Here is a 22,431-nt window from a genome sequence, read left to right as displayed (position 1 = left end):
ATTTCTTATGAGAAGTCATTCACTTTAATAAATGCCTTTTATGGTCCTTTTGTGGGACAACAATTATGATATTGGGTATTTCTCTTGTTGGTCTTTTTTGTGGTCCTTATGATTATGTTATTTTCTTAGTCTCATGGTTCTTTAATGAACATTATCTTGCATGTTTTGTATAGGATTTAAATATTATGTTTATGTTGCACACTTAGTTTTTAATAAAATATTAAGTTGAGAATCATGAGAAATTTCTTTGTGTTTTCCCTTAGTGGGTGTCATAAGTGTTTTCCTCATTGTTCACTTTAGTACTTGTCCATTATTGATGGGCGTGCTTGTCCATTAAACCTTTAGTGGACATGTGTATTCTTGATTAAAGACTTTCGATTAATTGCATACTTGTTATTTATAAAATATAAATTTTTGTATTGTGCCTTAAATCTATAACTTGCATATATGCTTACTTTGTTCTTATGCATGTCTTTTGTATAAGATATGTGGCTTTAAGTTATTTAGATTATTGCATATACATGTGTTTTTTTAATCTCTTTGTAAGTATCCATGATTAATTATACTTGTATATGCACTTGGTTTTCTATATGGTTTTTTTAGAATCTCTATACATGTTTTGATCATCTTTAATGTTATATAACATTGATTGTTTGATAGTAGACTTGTAATCTAGATTGAGCTGTCTCTTTATATAGCTTGCTTGTATTAACTGTTAAAATGTATCTTTCTTTATGTAAATATTTACATATATATATAAAGAGATACATATACATATATACATCATGTATATATGTATATGTATCTATCTTTATATATATATATATATGTAAATATATATGTTTTCTTTTTTTCTTGTAAAACCTGCAAGGGTATTTTAGTCATTTATCTTCCTTTTGCGCATATTCATAATTATGAATATGTTGTAATTCTTTTTGTATGTTTACTTTTCTTCCTTTCCTTTTTTCTTTTCACTTTTTATGTCTTTATTTTTTGTTGACTTAAAGTCAACTTGGAGGGCTCAACACTAGCTGTTGAGCCTCTCCAACAGTTAGAATTCTAACCGTTGGAGGGGCTCCAACAGCTAGTGGAGCCCCTCCAAGGCTCCTTTTCCTCTTATAAATAGGGGAGTTCCTCCTTTGTAGAATGCACTTCTTGGAGCTTTTGTTCTCCATTCTTCTCAATAAAATTCTTTATATTTTGTATGCCTTTGTGCATTTGAGTTTCTTTATTGTACCTTTGTGTACATTTGTTCTAAGTGTTCTTGTGCATTTGTGCACATTGGTGGTGTTGTGCTTATCGCACACTTTATCTCCTTTTTGAGATATTTTCACATGGTATCAGAGCTAGGCTTAAAGGAAAAGAAGATCGTGCTTTTTTCTCTCTTCGTTGGAGTACCTCGTAAAGCGTGCCATTAAGTTGTGGTGGTTGGAATAAAGACTCAGCTCTTCATTCTATATTTTAGAAGCTTCCTACATCAAGAAGGGACTCATTCACATTGTGGTACGCATTTATTTCTCTTTGTATCCTCTCTAATGGGCGAAAAGGATTCTCACTTCTCTCTTGGCTTCAAATTAAATGGAACGAATTATCATGTATGGGCCGGGAATATGGAGGCCCATATAAAAGGAAAGGGTCTTTGGGGATATGTTCAAGGAACTATTCCCGAACCCGAACAAAAAAATACTATCCTTGAGAGAGGGGAGATCAAGGTTCTTGAGGGAGAAGAAAGAGAAAAGGCTTTTGAAGATTACAATAAGAAGCATGAAGAGTGGGAAATGAAAAATTACAAAATACTCTCATGGTTCTTCTCTTCGGTTGAGACCAAAATTAATGTCAACATTCTAAAGTTCAAAAAGGCATATCAAGTATGGGAATATCTTGAAAGAATGTATACTTCAAGAGATTTGTCCCATAAATACTATCTCCAAAAGAAGGCTTTAACCTTTCAACAAGGAGAAATGTTCGTTAGAGAGTATTTCGCCGAGTTATCCACTATTTGGGATGAGCTTGCCCTCCAAGAACCTAAATGGAGTGGTGAGGCTATTGAATTGAGGGCCAAACAATTAGAAGATGATCATTTCTTTAACTTTTTAAATGGGCTTAGACCCGAGTTTGAACAAACTAGATCCTCTCTCTTATCTTCTTTCTCTTCCCCTCCTTTGGAAGATGTGCTTACCAAATTAAGTGGAGAAGAAACTAGATTGGGAATGAATAAAACCAATCTAAGTGTGTTGGACGTTCCCTCTAAAGATGAGGATGAGGGTGCTTATGTCGTCTCAAGACCGGAGAATAATGTTAAAACCTATAAACCCCCTCATTTTAACAAAAATCAAGGAGGAAGAAAAAATGGTGGGCATTATGGAAGAAGAGATTATAGTAAGATCATATGCCATTTTTGCAAAGAACCGGGTCACATTAAACCGGTATGTCCTAAATGAAAGAAGATGGTGGCTATGTCTACTACTTTCCAATCAACCAAGGAGGAAGGTCCTTCTACTTCCAATCATGCTACTTTGTCTCTCAATCAAATCATGGAAGCTCTTCAACCACTCCTCAAGGGATCCGTTTCCGGAGCCGCCATGACCACCTTCTCTCCTCCCGGTAAGACTCTTTGACTCTTAGACTCGGGTGCATCCTTTCATATGACTCCAAATATGACTCCAAATGTTTTTTCACTTTCTAAATACTCAAAAAATTTGTCACCCTCTTTTGTCTCCACCGCGGATGGGGCTTCTCTTGAAATAAAAGGAATTGGTGATTTTGAAAGACAAGGTTTTTCTATTCCAAAAGTTAGATTTATACCAAAACTAAATTTAAATTTGTTTTCCGTCTCTCAACTATCGGATCATGGGTGTGATATCAAATTCTCATCAAATAAATGTTGGATACATGATCGTCGGTCCGGGAAGTTGATTGGGGAAGGCTCTAGGAAGGGAGATCTTTGTCTCATGGAATTTCTTCAAATTTCAAAAACCTCTTTTTGTAATGTTGCCCAACATAAAGATATAAATGTTTGGCATAAACGCCTTGGGCATCCAAATATTGTCAAGCTTTCGTATTTACATTTTGCTAAAACCTTATGTAAAGACAATTTCAATTGTAATGATTGTATTCTTGGTAAAATGAGAAGCTTATCTTTTGGACAAAGAACTATGTTTTCAACTAAGCCTTTCAAAATTGTGCATTCGGATGTTTGGGGACCGGCACCCGTTGTGTCTAAGGGAGGTTTTTCGTATTATGTTATTTATGTGGATGATTTCTCAAGGTATAGTTGGATATACTTCCTCAAACATAAACATGAGGTTTTCTCTACTTTTAAGGTTTTTCACATGTTAATACAAAATCAATTCAATAGTAAATTACAATTTCTTAGAACCGATTCCGGGGGAGAATATCTCTCAAATGATTTCAAAAGTTATATTGAAAATAATGGGATTGTTCATCAAAGGTCTTGTCCCAAAACTCCTCAACAAAATGGGTTGGCCTAACGAAAACATAGACACATAATTGAAACTACAAGAACTTTGCTAATTTCTCAAAAAATTCCAAAAAGATTTTGGGCCGAAGCGGCTCTTGCATCAGTTTATCTCATCAACCGACTTTCATCCAAAAACTTGAATCAAATATCTCCATATGAAATCTTGTATAAAAAAGAACCCGATTACAATAGGTTAAGAATTTTTTGTTGTAAATGTTTTGTTCTCACCGATAAGAATGATAAATTATCTCCCAAAGCTATTCCTTGTGCGTTTTTGGGATATTCGGAAACCCAAAAAGGTTTTAGGTGTTATGATATTAAAAATGATAAACTAACATAAGTGGTTTTGAAGAACACAAAACTCATGAAGATAATGCCGATTACTCTTTTTTGTTTGAACTATTATCTAGAAATGAAGATTTTTTTAGCGATGATGAATTAAATGAGAATGAGGATATAAGTGAAAGTATTCCTCAAACCATTCATGATGAAGAAGAAATGATGAATGAACCAATTACCTATACACATAGAGATAAAAGCACTTTTAGAAGTGCAATAGAGAAATATAGTGACCTTAGTGAATCTTCCAACAACTCTCGAAGAACCGAAAGATCTAGGAAAAATCCTTCTAGATTTATATCCTATGAGTCTTTTTCTCCAAAGCATAGGGCATGTCTTAGTGCCATTCACTCATATCAAGAACCTAGAAATTTTAAAGAAGCTAAGGAAATGATAGAATGGAGGGATGCTATGGACAACGAAATTAGAGCCCTCAACAAAGCCAAAACGTGGGTTTTTCAATGTCTTCCAGAAGGAAAGAAAACAATAGGATGTAGATGGGTTTTTAAAATCAAAACCAAGAGTGATGGCACTCTCGAAAAATATAAAGCCCGTCTTGTCGCAAAAGGATATAGTCAAGAATACGACATCGATTACGAAGAAACCTTTGCTCCTGTTGCACGAATGGTTACTGTAAGGTGTTTGATCACCATTACATCTATTAAAAAATAGAATATTTATCAAATGGATGTTAAAAATGCCTTTCTAAATGGGGACCTTAATGAAGAAGTCTACATGGATGCTTCTCCTGGTATGAACGTACCAAAGGGGAAAGTCCTTCGTTTGCAAAAAGCGCTTTATGGTTTAAAACAAGCTCCTAAAGCTTGGTATGATCGATTTAATGATGTGATGGTTCAAAATGGTTTTTCCTCATGCTACACTGACACTGCTCTGTTCGTCAAAAAGTCTGATGCAGGAATTGTGATTTTACTGTTGTATGTTGATGATATGTTGATAACAGGTAGTGACATAAAGGGCATCAAAAACATTAAAACCACTTTAAAAGAAAGGTTTGAAATGTGACCTGGGGTATCTGACTTACTTTCTTGGTATCGAGGTAGCCTACTCTCATAGAGGCTATTTTTTGTCTCAAACTAAACTTGCCTGTGAGATTCTTGACAGATCAGGTATTACTGATGATAAAATTTGTGAGACCCCTGAAATTGTGGGATCAAAAATGAAGATCGATGATGGGAAACCTTTGGAGGATCCTACCCCCTACCGGCAACTTGTGGGATCTCTAATGTATCTTAGCATCACAAGGCCGGACATCTCTCATGCCGTGCATACTGCAAGCCAATTTCAGCATGCTCCTACATCTGTTCATATGAGTGTCGTTCTCCGAGTTGTCAGATACATAAAGGGAACTTTAAACAAGGGAGTTTTCCTTTCCTTATCTTCTGAGTTAAATTTAATTGCATATACTGACTCTGATTGGGGAGGTGACCCAAATAATCGTCACTCCACTACAGGCTTTTGCATTTTTTTAGGTGAATCCCTGATCTCATGGAGATGTAAGAAACAACAGAAGGTGTCTCTATCATCCACCGAAGCAGAATATCGAGTCATGGCTTCTACAACTATGGAGATTGTCTGGATTCATCAGTTGCTGCAAGACATGGGGATTCCAATTCAAGAACCCACAAAGTTGTGTTGTGATAATAAGAGTGCAATCTATATTGCTAAGAATCACACGTTTCATGAACGAACAAAGCATATTGAGATGGACTGTCATTATGTCCGAGAGGCATATCTACAAAAAGTCATCGATCTTCCTTATGTAACTTCAGAATATCAGTTGGCAGATTTCTTCACCAAGGCGCTTTGCTCTCCAAGATTCAACTTTCTCCTTAGCAAACTTTCGGTCATTGTGCCCTAAGTTTGAGGGAGGGTGTTAAAATGTATCTCTCTTTATGTAAATATTTACATATATATATAAAGAGAGATATATATACATATATACATCATGTATATATGTATATGTATTTATCTTTATATATATATATATATATGTAAATATATATGTTTCCTTTTTTTCTTGTAAAACCCGCAAGGGTATTTTAGTCATTTCTCTTCCTTTTGCGCATATTCTTAATTATGAATATGTTGTAATTCTTTTTGTATTTTTACTTTTCTTCCTTTTCTTTTTTCTTTTCACTTTTTATGTCTTTATTTTTTGTTGACTCAAAGTCAACTTGGAGGGCTCAACACTAGCTGTTGAGCCTCTCCAACGGTTAGAATTCTAACCGTTGGAGGGGCTCCAAGAGCTAGTGGAGCCCCTCCAAGGCTCCTTTTCTTCTTATAAATAGGGGAGTTCCCCCTTTGTAAAATGCACTTCTTGGAGCTTTTGTTCTCCATTCTTCTCAATAAAATTTTTTATATTTTATATGCCTTTGTGCATTTGAGTTTTTTTATTGTACCTTTGTGTACATTTGTTCTAAGTGTTCTTGTGCATTTGTGCACATTGGTGGTGTTGTGCTTATCGCACACTTTATCTCCTTTTTGAGATATTTTCACATTAACATGCTTATGATTGCATCAATTGACATCTTGTTGTGCATATGATTGCACTATATTTAATCTAAGTTTTCCTTCTACCGTTATTGGATTTGATTGAAAACTTTGTTTTTTTCAAATTGGTTCTTATATTTGAACTCACTTATTTGGAAAATGATTTCCGTGAGTAGTTATTGCTTTCTTATGACATTTGTTGTGTCCATCACAGAATTTTATATGATGCATCATTTCTCTTGACCTTGTTATTATTAAACCAGAGTTTGTTTGTAGGGGTGAGTTGTATGCACCTCAGTTATGTCAGTTTAGATTGTCAATTTATAGTTTGGCTCTAACTGACAGTTGTTTGATCTCTAGTTTTATAAGTGTGTTGTATCACTCATTTGTTTATTTTGCCATTATTATGTTGGATGCTCAAAATTATGTTTATCTGTGATGGCTATCTTCTTTTGAAACCTTGGTGTTTCGAAAGATTGTACAAATTCATGGCATTAATTTATTTCCATTACAAGCTTTCTTACCTCAGGTGTTTTCTCCTATTATGCCTCTAAGTATCTTTATATGTAAACAAAAGATGTTTGTTCACACTTTTGTGTTTGTTTTTAGCCTATTGTTGGCATTATGATTATACTCTTGCTCTAGTCGTTGATACAGTTGATTTTTTAGTGTCATTATATATGGACAAGAGATGTTTGTTCACACTTACATGTGTATTTTTAATCCATTGTTGGCATTATGATTATACTCTTGATCTAGTCACGGATACACTTGATTTTTTGAGTGTCATTATATGTAGACAAGAGATGTTTATTCACACTTTTGTGTGATTTTAGCCCATCGTTGGCGTTGTGACTATGCTCTTGTTCTAATCATTAATACACTTGTTTTGAGTGTCATTATACGTAGACAATAGATGTTTATATAACCTTTGTGTGTGTCTTTAGCCTTTTAGCGACATTATGTCTATACTCTTGTTTTAGTCGTTGATACACTTGATTTTTGAGGTTTGAAGGCTTAGTGAGGTGATTGCTTGTGGTGGTCAAACTATTGTTGAAGTTTGCAAAATATCACTTCTTGATATTTATGAGAATTTAAATCTCTTCATATTTTTCGCAAATTGGTGTTGATTTGTAAATATCATTTTCTTTGTTACGTGGGATTTTTAAAATCTCTCATTGAAAATTTTAAACTTTTACTATTTGTTTTTATGGAAGATATTTATGGATAAAAACTTCAATCATTTTTGCATACTTATGACAATCTTATTCTTTATATTGTGAGCCTTCTTGTGTGTGCTCCTTTATGGGTTTTGTGAGTGTGTTCTTTAAGTACACACTTGTGTGTTGTTCTGTAACGACCCCAACTCATACCCTTTGAAAATGCAGATTTTTTTTTTCAAACAATTGCGGAAAACTTTCCAGAGACCCGGGGTCCTCACAGTTCCAATTCCAATTGGATACCCAAACACCACAAAGATACTTACATTTATCATCCATAAGAACTAAAACAACCATCTTTATTTATAAATCAAAATCCAACTCCGGAGATATTGTTTTATTCAACCGAAAATAAAGTAGCAACTGGCTAAAGCAAGAGAACTGAAAGGAACAGTGAACTAAAAGACAAAAAGAAAGAGTCACTTTGTCCACTGGTGAAGCTGTCATGCCCTCTCAGTAGCTGTCAACTTCACTGATCATCTGTCCTTGTGAAAAACGAATAAAGTAGGGTGTCATAATCGAAATCCTGAGCACAATTACTTCTTAGTGAAACAAGTGAGACAGAAGGTTAAGATAAGATATCATGCAACAATTTGAGGAAAATACAAAGACGACATAGCATTTAATGAATTTTTCATGCAACAGTTGTAAGTGCTAAGCATGCAGAAACATTAAAGCAGTAGAAAGTAACAAACATTTAATATGCAATAGGAAGTAAACATCATACACTCACCATCATGTAATGATTGAGGAAACAATTAAAATATACATGATCTAATGCATAGCAGGAAAATGCATGATTTATGTGCAATGCATGAAACCTGTTATTATCTTTCATTTAAGTTTCTCTTTTCTATATACATGCTCTATTAAATGCATACAACTTTAAGTTCCTCTTTTTAATTATCGTTGTCTGCGGATACACCAAACGGGTACAATCTCCGAGGTCAAGTTAGGTTCCTAGGATAGCTTAACACACAATTTGTATTTTATTTACTGGGTCCCAAACTCAGCCTTCGACCGAATCACCTTCAGAACATTCGACCTCTAAGTCTAATATCGGGGACACAAGGGACACCCCACGCCCACAAGTGTCACTTTCTTGGTACCAAAACAACAATTGTGTCAAAACACACCACCCTCTGGTCAAGTGGCAGACTCTCCCTAAAATCGTGGCCAACTGAAGAAACCTGAATATCGGGTTCAAGAGACAAAAAATAAATCCCATAGAGTTTTTGTATTTTCAGTCTCCCCAAGACCGGATCTCTAAGATCTCCATTCTCCAGATGGGAGATCCCAGAACGTCTATTACACTGTTCTTAATTATTATCTTTTATTATGAGTCATTTATTGACATTTGTAATACCAGATGTATAAGTAAAGGCAAAAACTCGCATCCACCCCTGCGAGGACCTTTACAGGACTCCGGTCCGTGAGAAAAACAAGAACAGTGTAGTAGAGTGCAGTACCACCAAGTGTGATTAAGTGATGCAATTAAGTATATAAGAAAAAGCAACCAAGCTCATGGCTCCCCAGGCCGACGATGGTCCACTTATGCCATCGATGCATCACACGTCAAAACCAAAGTAGTAACAAAGAGTCTCATATTCCATATGCACATAAAAGCAGTAACAAAGAGTCTCGTATTCCATATGCACATATACACATGCAATGCTTTATTGAATATGCAAATAGACTATTCCAAAGCATGTGATTTCTAAGGATATATGCATCTTTACTATGTGAAATCCAACCTTAACATGCAGGTGTCCTGTGCCAAAACATACTCCCTTGAGTGTGTGTGTGCATGTGAAAGAACCCATCCATTGTACATATTCATATTAAATGAAACATCGGTCACATGGTATGCATGACAACATAATTTACATGATTTGTTGCGTAACCATAACACTGCTCATGTCAAATTAAATATTGCATATAGTAAATTTGCATTCCGCATCGTGTCATTGAGCTATTGGTAGGGTGTGTCAACCCCGGACCGGACAGCCTGCTGGCCGGCTGGCTCAACCAATCCCCCCAAAAAAAACAAAATCCCATGAGCATACATGTTTATCAATGCAACAAGAACAAAATGAAAATTTTCTTACATGTATACCTCTGTATACTGGCAAAAAAAAAATTTGAAGAGCATACACACATCCAGCCAGTCACTCAACTGGGTCTGACAGCCTATGCACAGGCCTAGTCCGGGCCTGTGTATGCTGTCAAAAACCGAACAGCATATCAGCTGGTTCAGCCGAAAGGAAGACAGGTATATATATATATATATATATATTTTTTCTCCACATTACCAGCACCTTATTTCATATATAAATAACCTTTTTTTTTCTTAACTAAACCATCCAGCCCAGCCGACCCTGTCAGCCGGGTCTGACAGCATATGCATAGGCCCAGTTTGGGCCTGTGTGTGCTGTCAGGAAACAAACAGCAATAATAAAAAGATAGACAGTTTATTCTATATATATATATATATATATATTCCTTTGATTCACCTCCCTTTTTTTTTGTATTACCTGTACCACAGGCCAGCACCCAGCCGACTGGGTGCTGGGCCTGGCGCACCCTGCCAGCCAGCCAACAGCCACCATCGTGAATAAAAAAGATTTTTTTTTTTTGAAATAAAGGGATCGTACCCAGCCGATCACTCGGCTGTGCCAACAGCGAGGGTTCACGGACTGACAGGCCAGCCGAACCGGGTTCGGCTGGTCTGTCAGCCGACACCCATATACCATCGATCGTGCCATGGATTTCTTTTTGAAAAAATGAAAAACACGGAAAAAAATATCTATATAACACAGTGGATTCGTAGATCCACTGATTCGCCATGGATTTCCATCAAAACGTGCATGGAAATCTTACCTCTACCCGATTTCTCAAATGTTTCACATAAGAAAATACCCGTACCTTGAGAGAAATATGCAAAAGGGGCTGTGGAAGGGAGCTTGGCTGAGCACAAGGCCTCCAACCTTCTTCTTCTATCTCCTTCTCTCTTCCTCTCTTCCTTTCTTTTTTTCTCTGTTTTCTTTCTTTCTCTCTTTTCCTTCTTGTGTTTTTTTTTTCTTTAAATAATGTGAGGGAAAAGGGCTGCCCACCCCCCCCCCCCCCGCCCCCTATTTCCTGAATACTCTCTAGAGAGAGTTCCCAAATATGAGACTCTCTCTCTTTATGGGAGTTTCCAATTTTTTTGAAACTCCCCTTTTGTTGACTTTTTGACTTTTTTTATTCATTTGGAAACCTCTAGCCTCCCATTTGGTTAGGCAAGAGGCTTAACCCTAATTTGGTCTAACCTTTATCCCGAAATTAATAAAAATTAATTAATTAATTTATTTATTTTTTTTAAATTTATAAATTCTTAAATATTTAAAAGCTTCCAAATTTGGTCATATTGACCAGGGAGACTTTTTATATGAAAATAACCTCAAATTAAAGCCCCCCAACTGAATTTAAAGTTGTTAAACATGTTGGGCATGGAATTGGATCCAGATCCGATCAAATTCGGATCCAAGATCCAAATTGCTCCCTATTTGCAAAAAACGTGATTTTTGGGCCAACCGTAGCTCGAATCGAGGAAAATAAAGTACCGTTGCGCTCAGAATTCCAAGACGCATCCAACGGTATAATACACATATAAACATTCGAATTTCATCCAAAATTATCCCGAATTTCGCTCGAATTTCGCTTGTATTTAAAGGTCGAATTTAAAACTCTTTACCACATTTTGATTGGCTCGCCTCGATGTTGTCGATGAAGCCTGGGTCAAACCCAGACTCTAAGACATTGATCTAAAAAATCGAGCCTCAAACGATTTTCCCCCAGACTTAGACCAATTTTTGAAAATCTCAAGAAATGTCCAAGTACCAAAAATACGCGATCTTACATGTTCACTTGATATTGATGGGAACTTTGGTTCGTAATTGAAGACTACTTGATTCTTTACATTAAATTCATGCATGCTATGTGCATTTTATTGATAAAAATAGTTATCCTTTTATTGTCGTTTCATGTGCATTAAATATGTTTTAATTGTATGATGCATATATGTGTATTTCATATTAATTAGCTTGGTTCACATAATTGTATTTATAAATTTAATTAGCTCCTCTTTTTTATTATATGTATGATTGAAATGCTTAGGGTATTATTTATGCATAATTGTTTATCTCTTCTTAATGATTCATATGTTTATTAATGATCAAATTTTCTTATGATCAATGTTATGTCTTCTTGAAAAATATGTCGATTTTAAGATTATGGTTTGATTTCATAAAAATTTATCCTTGAGGAATACTCCTCTTATCTTTCTTAATGATTATCTAATGTTTCTAAAAAAAATTGTTACTACTTTGTTTGTAAAATTCTTAAGTGTTATTCTTGTTTTTAAAATATATTGGTTTTAAAACTTTATAACTATTGGGTTAGGATATTTTCCTTGTGTAGGAATTTTTTTTGTTTGTTCTCTCTACAAGTTCTTAAAGATGCAATGGATTGAGAAAGGATATCTTCGATGCATTATGGTACGAAGATGGAGATAGCCGATGAAGGCGTTTGGGGATGATCACCAATAAAAGACATTTGAAGTCTTGTATTTACAAAATTCTCTATGTGATAAAGATGGAGAGTTCCCTTGAAGACACTTGAAGACTTGAGTCATTTCCATTGAATCTTTGTTGTATTTTCAAACTTTTGGTATATCACATCGTAAGTTTGAGGGGGAGTGTTAAGTTGTGTGTGTGTGTGTGTATATATATATATATATATATATATATATATGTGTGTGTGTGTTTTCATACATATATATTTGTTTTATATTGTACATATATATATATATATATATATATTATTTATAATGATATAATGGCTATGTCACACAGACTCTTCTAACAGGGCACCGCACCCGCGTTGCACCCGCACCCAGGCGAGTGCGACACTTGGACACAACTTCCTTTGTGTTAAGTGAAGTCAACCACACTGAGGTCCATTTCTATCCAAAAGTAGATTCAATTAACCCTAATCAAGTCCATTTTTATCTATATTATATATATAAATACATAAATGCACACAAATACATATAGTGTTAAACTTAAAATTGTTAAAATATATATATATATATATATATATATATATATATATACTCCCCGCACCCCCACACCAAGTTTTTTTAAAGTGTCGCATCCGCACCCGCACCTATGTGACATAGTGTAATAGGTAAATATTCTCTAGGGGTATTTTCATCTTTTCACTAGTCATATAATAGGTTGTACACATTAGGGGCACAATAGTCTTTTATTTTTTTGGTACAAATTAGATATTTAGTTTGGAGTTGAGGGCATAGTGGTCAAAGCCACATAGAGTCATTGGGACCTCCCCAACGGCTCAATTTCTAGTTGTTCAGGAGTGTCCCAAGGGCTATATGGCTCCTTTATGTGTATAAATAGGGATGTTGCCCCTCCTTGTAACTCAATGCTTCTCTTAAGCATTTATGCTCAATAAAGATGAATATTTTTTATATTGTATTTTTTTTATTTAGTTTCTTAATGACTTATATGCACTTAATGCTTGTATTGTTGCCCCTTGTTGGCTATTGTTTTGTCCTACATGGACTTGTGCTTGTGATCTTGTAAGCCCTTTGTGGCATTGGTTTGTGCTTATGCACTTTTGTGATTGTGATCTTATAAAGCCCTTAGTGGCATTGTTTTTTTTTATTTTCCGCTATTTCATTACAAACTCACTCTCACAAAATCCATTAAAGAAAAGGATGAAACCATTAAAAATGAGGTTCTTAAAAGAAAAAAAAGGAAAAACTCTTATAGGTTATAAGAAAACTTTGAAGGAATGAAAAATTGCCACTTTCCTTATTTATGAAAAGTATGAATGAAGATACATGTGAAACCATTTTGGAGTTCGAAAGAGCCAATGAAGTATGGTTTTTTATTAAACAAACATATACTCAATGCGACATTGCATTTCGATGTAAGCTTAAAGACAGGATACACAATTGTAAATAAGGAGACAAGTGTATTAGCGAGTACTTTGGCTCTTTAAAAAAGTTGTGGGATCAAATGACTAAGTTAGAGCCTCTTTGGGAAACTCCCAATGATGCTCAAACTAGAAAGAAGCAAATAAACAATGAGCAATTGTTTCAATTTGAGTGAGTTGTGACCGAAGTTTAACTAATGAAAAGCAACATCATACGGAGCTTCTTCTTATGGAAGAGACTAAATTAAGGTCTCAAAATAAAGGAAAAGAAGCTAAGGATAATGTGTTGGCCATTTCAAAACCGGGTGCCAACACTCATACATACAAACCACCACACTTTTATAAATACAATAACTAAGGGAAGAATTGTTTGTATGAAAAGAAGGTTGCTTCGGTTGGTACTTTACAAGTTGACCAAAATTCTTCAAGTAAATCAATTTTGAACATGTCTCTTTCTTAACTCGTGGAAGCATCTTCTCAAGGATATGGGAGTAATTGTAACAGAGTCGTCAAAATTATGTTGTGATAACAAAAGTGCAATCTACATTTCTAGAAATTACACTTTTCATGAGTGTACTAAACATATTGAGATGTACTGTCATTATGTTCGAGATTTTTTTTTAAAAAAGACCATTTCATTGCCATATGTAACTTCAGAATATCAACTTGTAGATTTCTTCACTAAAGCCTTGCCTTCCCCACAGTTTCATTTCTTAATGGACAAACTTTCAATGATCCCACTCTAAGTTTGAAGGGGGGTATTAACGTAAGCATATATGTTTACATATGTTTTTCTGTACATATGTTAGGGGTATTTTAGTCTTTTTATATGTAAATTTGAAACTAATGTATTTTATTTTTTTTTTATTATTCTTTCTTTTTGTAAAATGTAAATATTCCCAGTCATGAGTGCTTTTGGGGAATTAGGATAGAATCGTTGGGACTACCTATCGGCTAGATTTATAGCCGTTGGGTAGATCCCAACAGGTCTATAGTGCCTCTCCTTTGTATATAAAGGGATGAGACCTCTCTCTCTTTAAATATATTCTCAAAGGGATTATTCCTCAATAATATCCATTATTTTTATGTGTTCTCTCGGCCCTTAGTGGTTCATTCTTGTGTTTTCATGTGTTAACCCATAAGAGGTCATATTCTCTAAGTGTTCTCTTGCCCATAAGTGGCACATCAAGGCATATACTTCAGTTTGTGACACTATGTACACAGTCAATTACCTTGTTATAGATTGTAAAGAAATCAACATTGTAAAGGTGAAGGTTTGACAGATGTAGAGATATATAAGATGGTGAAAAGGGAAAGCTAAGAAGAAAACAGAGCCGGACACAAAAAATCAAATCATGTTGGACAAATTCTCAGAGCACTTGCATTAAGAGTTTAATCTAATTTTGCACTCATAAGCATGACATATTGCATCTCAAATGACCTGATTTTCTAATATGATTTTTTTTTTACAGTCTATTCAGTTCCTACAGTCCAAGTTTATTGATGTCAACTGCATACTACCGCACAGATTTGTATCAGCGTAATTTAGACAAGGTGAGTTTGTTTAATTTATCATTTTTGTTGGCTCTTTATCATAGATTATTCCACTGATGCTATCATCTAGTGTTTGTTTTCACAAATTTATATGTTATTTGAAATCAATAGACGATCTGCCAGATCAAATCTTGTTTTTGACCAGCTGAAATTAAGACGGGGTCTTGTTTGTGATACCCCTACTTGATTCTCAAGTGTAATAATAACCTTTGGTATTGTATGGTGGTACTTGGAAACTTTTAACTTTTCACCAATTACTCAAGAGGATTCGAGAGCTTTAATAACTTGCTGGTGAAAAAGACAATAGATTGGAAGGCCTTCTAGAACATTCTGGCCTTAATAGGTTTCAGCATTAAGGAATCTGAGTTGGTCATTAATTTGCTGTGAATGGGGTTGACCTTTATTTCCAAAGGAGAATCTGTTTTCCAAGTTCAATTTGTTGCGAGGTGTGAGAATTGGCTGATATTAGGATGAACTAAGTAAAACAAGAATGCCTACTCCTAATTAATTGACTCGATTTGATGAACCAGTTGTCAAACTAGATCACCAGTGAGGTCTACTGGTTGGCCATGCTGGCCATGCAAATGACCCTAATACAGACCCATTTATGGCAGACTTTTTCAAGGGCTGGAACTCTTATTACGAAGACTGCCAAAGGCATTTGATGGCAATGCCCCAGAAAACAACAGCTTACAACCTCTCGTGACTCGTCTTATAGATGACATTACAGAGAAAGGACTCATGCCTTCAGTAAAATATCCTAATTCCGTTCCAGGAATACGGGATGGAATAAACCTCTTGATGTAGTAAAGGCTTTATAATCATGTTCTTTTAAACAAATATTTTATTTGATTGCTGGTTCTTTGAAAAATACTTCAGAGTAAAGCTTGTTTGAGCATCTGAAGATAATCCATATAAGGCATGGAAATCTGATTTTAGTTTACTTTTAAAGCAACAAACATGTGGTTAAAGCGGAACATAGGGATGAGGCTTGAATACCAACATGAGCAAGATCTATAAAGTGGCCAAGTGAGGGATTGTTTCAGCAGATAGTTACATTACCATGCCAATATCTTCAATTCTCATTTGTGATACATAAATCTTGTTTTGTTATGTCAACAAGGTGCATGTTAAACATAATAAGTTATGCTTAAACTGTTAAAACATATGTAATATATATATTTATATATATATAAATATATATATTACATATATTTTAACACCCTCCCTCAAGCTTTACGGGGATACAACGGAAAGCTTGTTGAGAAGAAACATGAAGCGAGGAGCAGCAAGAGCTTTGGTGAAGAAATCCGCCAACTGGTACTCGGATGTGGCGTAGGGCAATGCTATGGTTCCTTTTAGGTACTCATCTCGAACATAGTGCAATCCATCTCAATGTGTTTAGTACGCTCATGGAAAGTGTGGTTGCTTGCAATATAGATAGCACTCTTGTTATCGCAACACATCTTTGAAGGATTTGAGATGACGATGCCCATATCACAAAGGAGACTTCTAAGCCACACAAGCTCCATGGTTGTAGTGTCCATTGCACGATATTCCGCTTCAGTTGAGGATAATGATACTTTATGCTGCTTCTTGCATCTCCAAGAAATCATAGAGTCACCTAAGAAAACACAAAAACCAGTGGTTGAGACTCTATCATTGGAATTTCCTCCCCAATCAGCATCTGTATAAGCAATTAAATCAAGGGATGATGAGGAAGAAAGAAAAACTCCCTTAGTTATGGTGTTTTTAATATATCTGACAATCCTTAAGACTGCACTCATGTGCACAGTTGTAGGTGCATGTTGAAACTGACTGACGGAGTGAACTGCATGAGCTATGTCTGGCCGAGTGATGGATAAGTATGTCAAAGACCCAACGAGTTGACGGTAGGGAGTAGGATTCTCAAGAAGTGTCCCATCTTCCAGCCTTAGCTTTGCATTGATAACCGCAGGGGTTTCTGTCTTCTTATCATCCGAAATTCCAGACTTGGAACAAATGTCAGCAGCAAGTTTCATCTGAGAGAGAATATACCCTCGGGGTGAATATGCAACTTCAATACCTAGAAAATATCTTAAGAAACCAAGGTCAGACATGTCAAAATTTTCTTTTAAAATTTTCTTAATATCATGGATTCCTTGCTCATCACTTCCAGTGATGATCATATCATCAACATATAGTAGTAGAATAACTACAGAAGACCCTGCACTTTTCACAAATAACGCAGTGTCAGTATAACATGAATGAAAATTTAAGCTATTGGAGCTTGTTTTAACCCATATAGAGCCTTTTTTAGTTTAAGAATTTTGTTTTCTCCAATAGATACTCCTGGCGGAGGATCCATATAGACCTCTTCACTTAGTTCGCCATTAAGAAATGCGTTTTTAACATCCAATTGATAGATAGGCCATTTTTTAACAGATGCAACCGCAATAAGAGTCCTAACACTAGTCATTCTGGCTACGGGAGCAAAGGTTTCTTCATAGTCTATTCCGTACTCTTGAGCATATCCTTTGGCTACCAACCTAGCTTTATAACGTTCTAATGACCCATCACTTTTAGTTTTAATCTTGAAGACCCATCTACATCCAATAGACTTCTTCCCAGTGGGTAATGAAGTTATTTCCCAAGTTTTAGCCTTTTCAAGGGCACTAAGTTCTAGTTTCATGGCCTCAACCCATTGAGGAATGTTTTTGGCTTCATTATAGTGTGATGGTTCATGATAAGAGTGTAATGCAATTAGGCATGCCCTATATTTAGGTGTTAGTGACTCATAGGAAACAAACCTATTAGGAGGATTGGAGATTCGGCTAGATCTCCTTAAAGAGGTTTCTTCAATGTTGGAAATTTGAGAATATTTTTCTAAAGCGCTTATGGGAGTTTCTTGACCACGCCTAGCATAGGTTTGAATTGACCTATTTTCAAAATCATTACTTCCATTTTCAGCATTACTAAGAGGAGTATCCTCTAAATCATTAGGAACATCCTCTATGTGAGGAGTCACATCTTCTTGAGAGAGAAGATCAAATAAGAAAGCATATTCACTTTCATCAATATCTTTATTTTTCTCAAAACCATTCTCATTTTCTAAAAAGGTAACATCTTTGGATACATATAGTTTGTTGCTTTTGGGATCAAAGCACCTAAAACCTTTTTTATTTTCTCTGTATCCTAAAAACACACATTCGATAGCTTTGGGAGACAACTTATCTCTTTTATGTGTGAGGACAAAACACTTACACCCAAAAATTCTTAATCTATTAAAATCTGGTGTTTTTTTAAAGAGTTTTTCATATGGAGATATATTTTGTAAGGATGAGGATATCATTCTATTTATCAAATAAGTGGAAGTTAAGGCGGCTTCGGCCCAATAGCATTTTGGAATTTCTTTGGAAATGAGAAGAGTCCTAGTGGTTTCCAAGATGTGTCTGCTTCCTTTCGGCTAGACCGTTTTGTTGGAGAGTCCTAGGACATGACCTTTGATGACAAATGTCATTGGTTTCTAAGTATTCTTGAAATTCATTTGATAGATATTCTCCACCGGAATCGGATCGAAGAATGGAAATATTAGTTGAAAATTGATTTTTGACAATCATATGAAATTTCTTAAAGAAATTAAAAACTTCGGATTTTAGGTTGAGAAAATAGATCCACACATATCGAGTGAAATCATCAATGAAAGTAACATAGTAAGAATATCCTCCTTTTGATATGACCGGAGAAGGACCCCAAACATTCGAATGAACTAATTCAAAGGGTCTTTTGGACACAAATGTTCTCTTTGGAAAAGGGGTGGATTTCATTTTTCCAAAAATACAACTCTTGCAAACAAAATGTTTCTCATTACAAAATTTCTTTCCAAAAGAAAAGGAGTACATTTTTGAGAAGCTTGGATGTCTAAGTCTTTGATGCCAAGTTTCTATATTTTTATCTTGGACATGATTACAAAATGAGTTGATGGGAAGTTTCAAATGGTTCATGTAGTAGAGATCTCCCCTCCTATGGCCTTGCCCAATCCGCTTCCTGGACTGGAGATCCTGTATAGAGCAACCCTTGGTTGAGAAGGAGATTTCACATCCATGATCATATATTTGAGAGATGGATAAAAGATTTAAATTAAGTTGAGGTACTACTCTTACATTTGGCACAAAAAAATCTCTTGAAAAGTCTAAGGTTCCAAAACTTTTAACTTGTAAAGAGGTACCATCGGCGGTTGAAACAAATTGCTACATACATTGGATAGTCCATTTTCAATAGGGGTCATATGAAAAGATGCTCCAGAATCAAGAATCCAAGAGGGCGTACCTGGAGGAGAAGAAGAGGCAATGGCGGCTCCCGAAGTTGATGGCGATTTGAGTAGAATTTGAAGTGCTTCGGATAGTTGAGCAAGGGAAAAGGACTCTTTCCCTTTCATTGGCTCCTCCTTTTGTGGGATTTCTTCAATAATAGCAACTTTCCCTTTTGGAGGTTCATTTATCTTTGTACAATTAGGTCTTATATGACCCGGTTCTTGACAATGATGGCAAATGGCTTTCCTATAATTGCCATTATAGTTGTTTTGCCTCCCAAAGCGTGGAGGCTTATATGCTTTCGTATGATTGCCGGGTTTAGATACGGCAAGAACTTCATCTCCTCCTTTAATCATGCCAAGACGTGTTTCTTCTTGGCATATTTCGGCTATGGCATCTTCCAATGGAAGCGGTTTTAACCTATGAAGAAGGGAGGACCTAACTTGTTCATATTCGGGCCTAAGCCTATGTAAAAATTGAAAAAAGTGTTCTTTTTCCATTTGTTCTCTTCGCATCTCCACATCTTCACTAGATACCCATTTGGGTTCAAGGGATAGCTCATCCCATAAAGGTCCAAGAGTGTTATAGTAATCTCTTACACTCATTTCACCTTGCTTAATGGTACGGATTTTTTCTTGGATAAAAAATTGATGAGCAAGGTCTTTTTGGGTATACATACCTTTCATAAAGAACCATGCTTCATTTGCTAGGCGGAATTTAGCAATGTTGGCGCAAATCTTTAGCTCCACGTTGTTCATGAACCATGCAAGAATTTTTGCATGCTTACTTTCCCAATCTTCTACCTTGGATTGGTGATCTTCAATAGCCTTCATGCGAGCATTTCCTTCTAGAGCTTTTTCTTGATCACCATCAATTTTTGTAAGTTGAAGTTGAGGTTCCCTAATGGAGAGATCAATCTTTCTTTTGTTAAGCTTGAAGGAGAAATCAATCTTTTGTTCTCCTTCCATTATATAATCAAGAATGGAGGACAAACAAAGAGAGAGATAAAACAAGACAACTAGCTATATGAATCAAGAGCACAACCAAGGCTCTGATACCATGTAATGAAATATGCGGAAAAGAAAAGTATGTCCTACAATGGACATTCACACATAGAAATCAAAGAACAAGTCCAAAAGAGGACATACACAAAAGCCAATAATAGCTAGAAAGCATAAAATCTTATAAATGCACTAAAGGGCTTGAAGAAGTCACACATTACAAAGGAGGAGACCCCACTTATTTATAGGCAAGAGAGGAGTGAGGGAGAGTTAGAGAAAAGCAAGAGAGAGGGACCATTGGGAGTCCCAACAAGGAGTCGTTGGGCTCCCAACGGTCACAATTGTGACCGTTGGGGGCTCAACGACTCTTTGTTGGGGCCCCCAATGGCTGTGCATTAAATGCACAAAAAGTACAATAAAAAAACAGAAAAAAGAAATAAGGAAAAGAGAAAAAGAAAATGGAAAAATAGAAGAAAAAGAAAAAGACTAAAATGCCCCTAATGGGCGAGTTTACAGAACTACCCCTTATCGGGTAGTGTATGATAAATATAAATATATATATATATATATATATATATATATATATATTTTAACATGGTGATGCATTTTGCTCCATAGAGAAATATCCCAACTTATTCTAGTTTTTCTGGATAAGTAGGGCAATCAAGGAGGACTAATTGAAACAACACTTGGTGAATATTTCTAAATTTGGAGATTTGGTATTTCAATAGTCAGGAGGAACTGTTTCCACCATAACTTTCACAAGAGACTTCATGGAAAAGAAGAGATTTGCTTTATGAAATTTACAAAATAACCTCCAACATATTTGTAGAAAAGTAACATCCAACCTGAGGTTCTATTCAATCCAAAACCGTTTGGAACCATATTTGTCGTAAAAAACAGTATAATCAATATTTCATGGTTAGCAAAACCATCTTTTTAATTAATAAATGCAAAAGAATAAAGTACCAAGATATTATATCATAATAGACCTACCAATTAACCCTGGGATATCCACATGAAAAAACTAAGTAATCAAACCAAGTATAGAATAAACAGATTCAGCTAGGAATGCAATATGGAAAGGCCTTGTTACTCGGTATTCCAGAGAGAGAGAGAGAGAGAGGTACCCGTAGAGGAGAGAGAATCGAACGAGAGAGGGTTGACCACCTGCGAGAGGGGTGAAAGGGGACCTTTTTACCCTTTTATATGTTGAATGAGTCAACGAAAAAAAAAGTGGACCGACCTAGGCTTAAGCCTAGGCAGCGCCTCAACGATAATATAGGGCCCCACCTCCCAAATATCGTTCCTGGCGCCTTTACCAGGGGTAATTGAACCAAGGATCAAATTTATGCCTTTGCTTTGCCTAAATTTGCCTAAGAAATTATTCTAAGTCCTAAATGCACATTGAATCAGGCTTGTGCTATGAATTTGAACTTGAAAATATGTATGCTTTTGGAAATGCTTCGAAAATTTTTTATTTTTCAAGTGATTTTGAAATGGATTTGAAAATATCCTTTAATAAATGACTTTGAAGTTCAAAAATTGATTTTTGCATTGAGAGATTGGAATTTGAAATGAATTTGAATTGAAAGTTTGAAATTGAAGATTTTGCAAATTGAATTCAAAGTTAAGTTTTGAAATTTGAGATCTGATTTGAATAGAAAATCGAGTTTGGAGTTTGATTTCTGAATTGAGAATTGAATTCAAAAATCAAACTTGGAATTTTGAGATTTGAGAATTGAACTTGGAAATCGAATTTTGAAATTTGGAATTTAAAATTGGATTTGAAAAGCAGAATTTAGAATTGAAATTGGAAATTAGAACTGGACTTTGAATTTAAACCTGAAGAATTTGAAATCTAAAATTGAAAAATGTAATTGAATTTGAAATTAAAAATTGAATTTGAAATTTTGAAAATGGAATTTGATTTTAGAATTAGAAATTCAAAAGGAAATTTGAAATTTGATTTGGAATAAAAATTGAGAAACTGAAATGAAATTAAGAATTAAGAATTAAGAATTAAGAATTAAGAA

At 35.2% G+C, this 22,431-nt stretch overlaps 1 protein-coding gene across 2 annotated transcripts in view; it reads left to right on the top strand.

Annotated features, from left to right (window-relative positions):
- Positions 1-22,431, top strand: part of LOC149831574 (Peptidase C13 family) — a 78,500-nt gene that overhangs the window by 46,613 nt on the left and 9,456 nt on the right. For both annotated transcript variants that reach the window (XM_090012127.1, XM_090012126.1), the window contains exon 8: positions 15,021-15,102. In XM_090012127.1, coding sequence (XP_089868253.1) covers positions 15,021-15,102 — 82 coding nt within the window. The remainder of the gene's footprint in view (positions 1-15,020; positions 15,103-22,431) is intronic.

This window comes from Nuphar pumila, chromosome 7, assembly GCF_984573655.1.
Source record: "Nuphar pumila chromosome 7, dmNupPumi1.hap1.1, whole genome shotgun sequence".
Taxonomy (NCBI): domain Eukaryota; kingdom Viridiplantae; phylum Streptophyta; class Magnoliopsida; order Nymphaeales; family Nymphaeaceae; genus Nuphar; species Nuphar pumila.
Note: the sequence above shows the minus strand (reverse complement) of the source record. Positions and strands in the feature narration are given on the sequence as shown.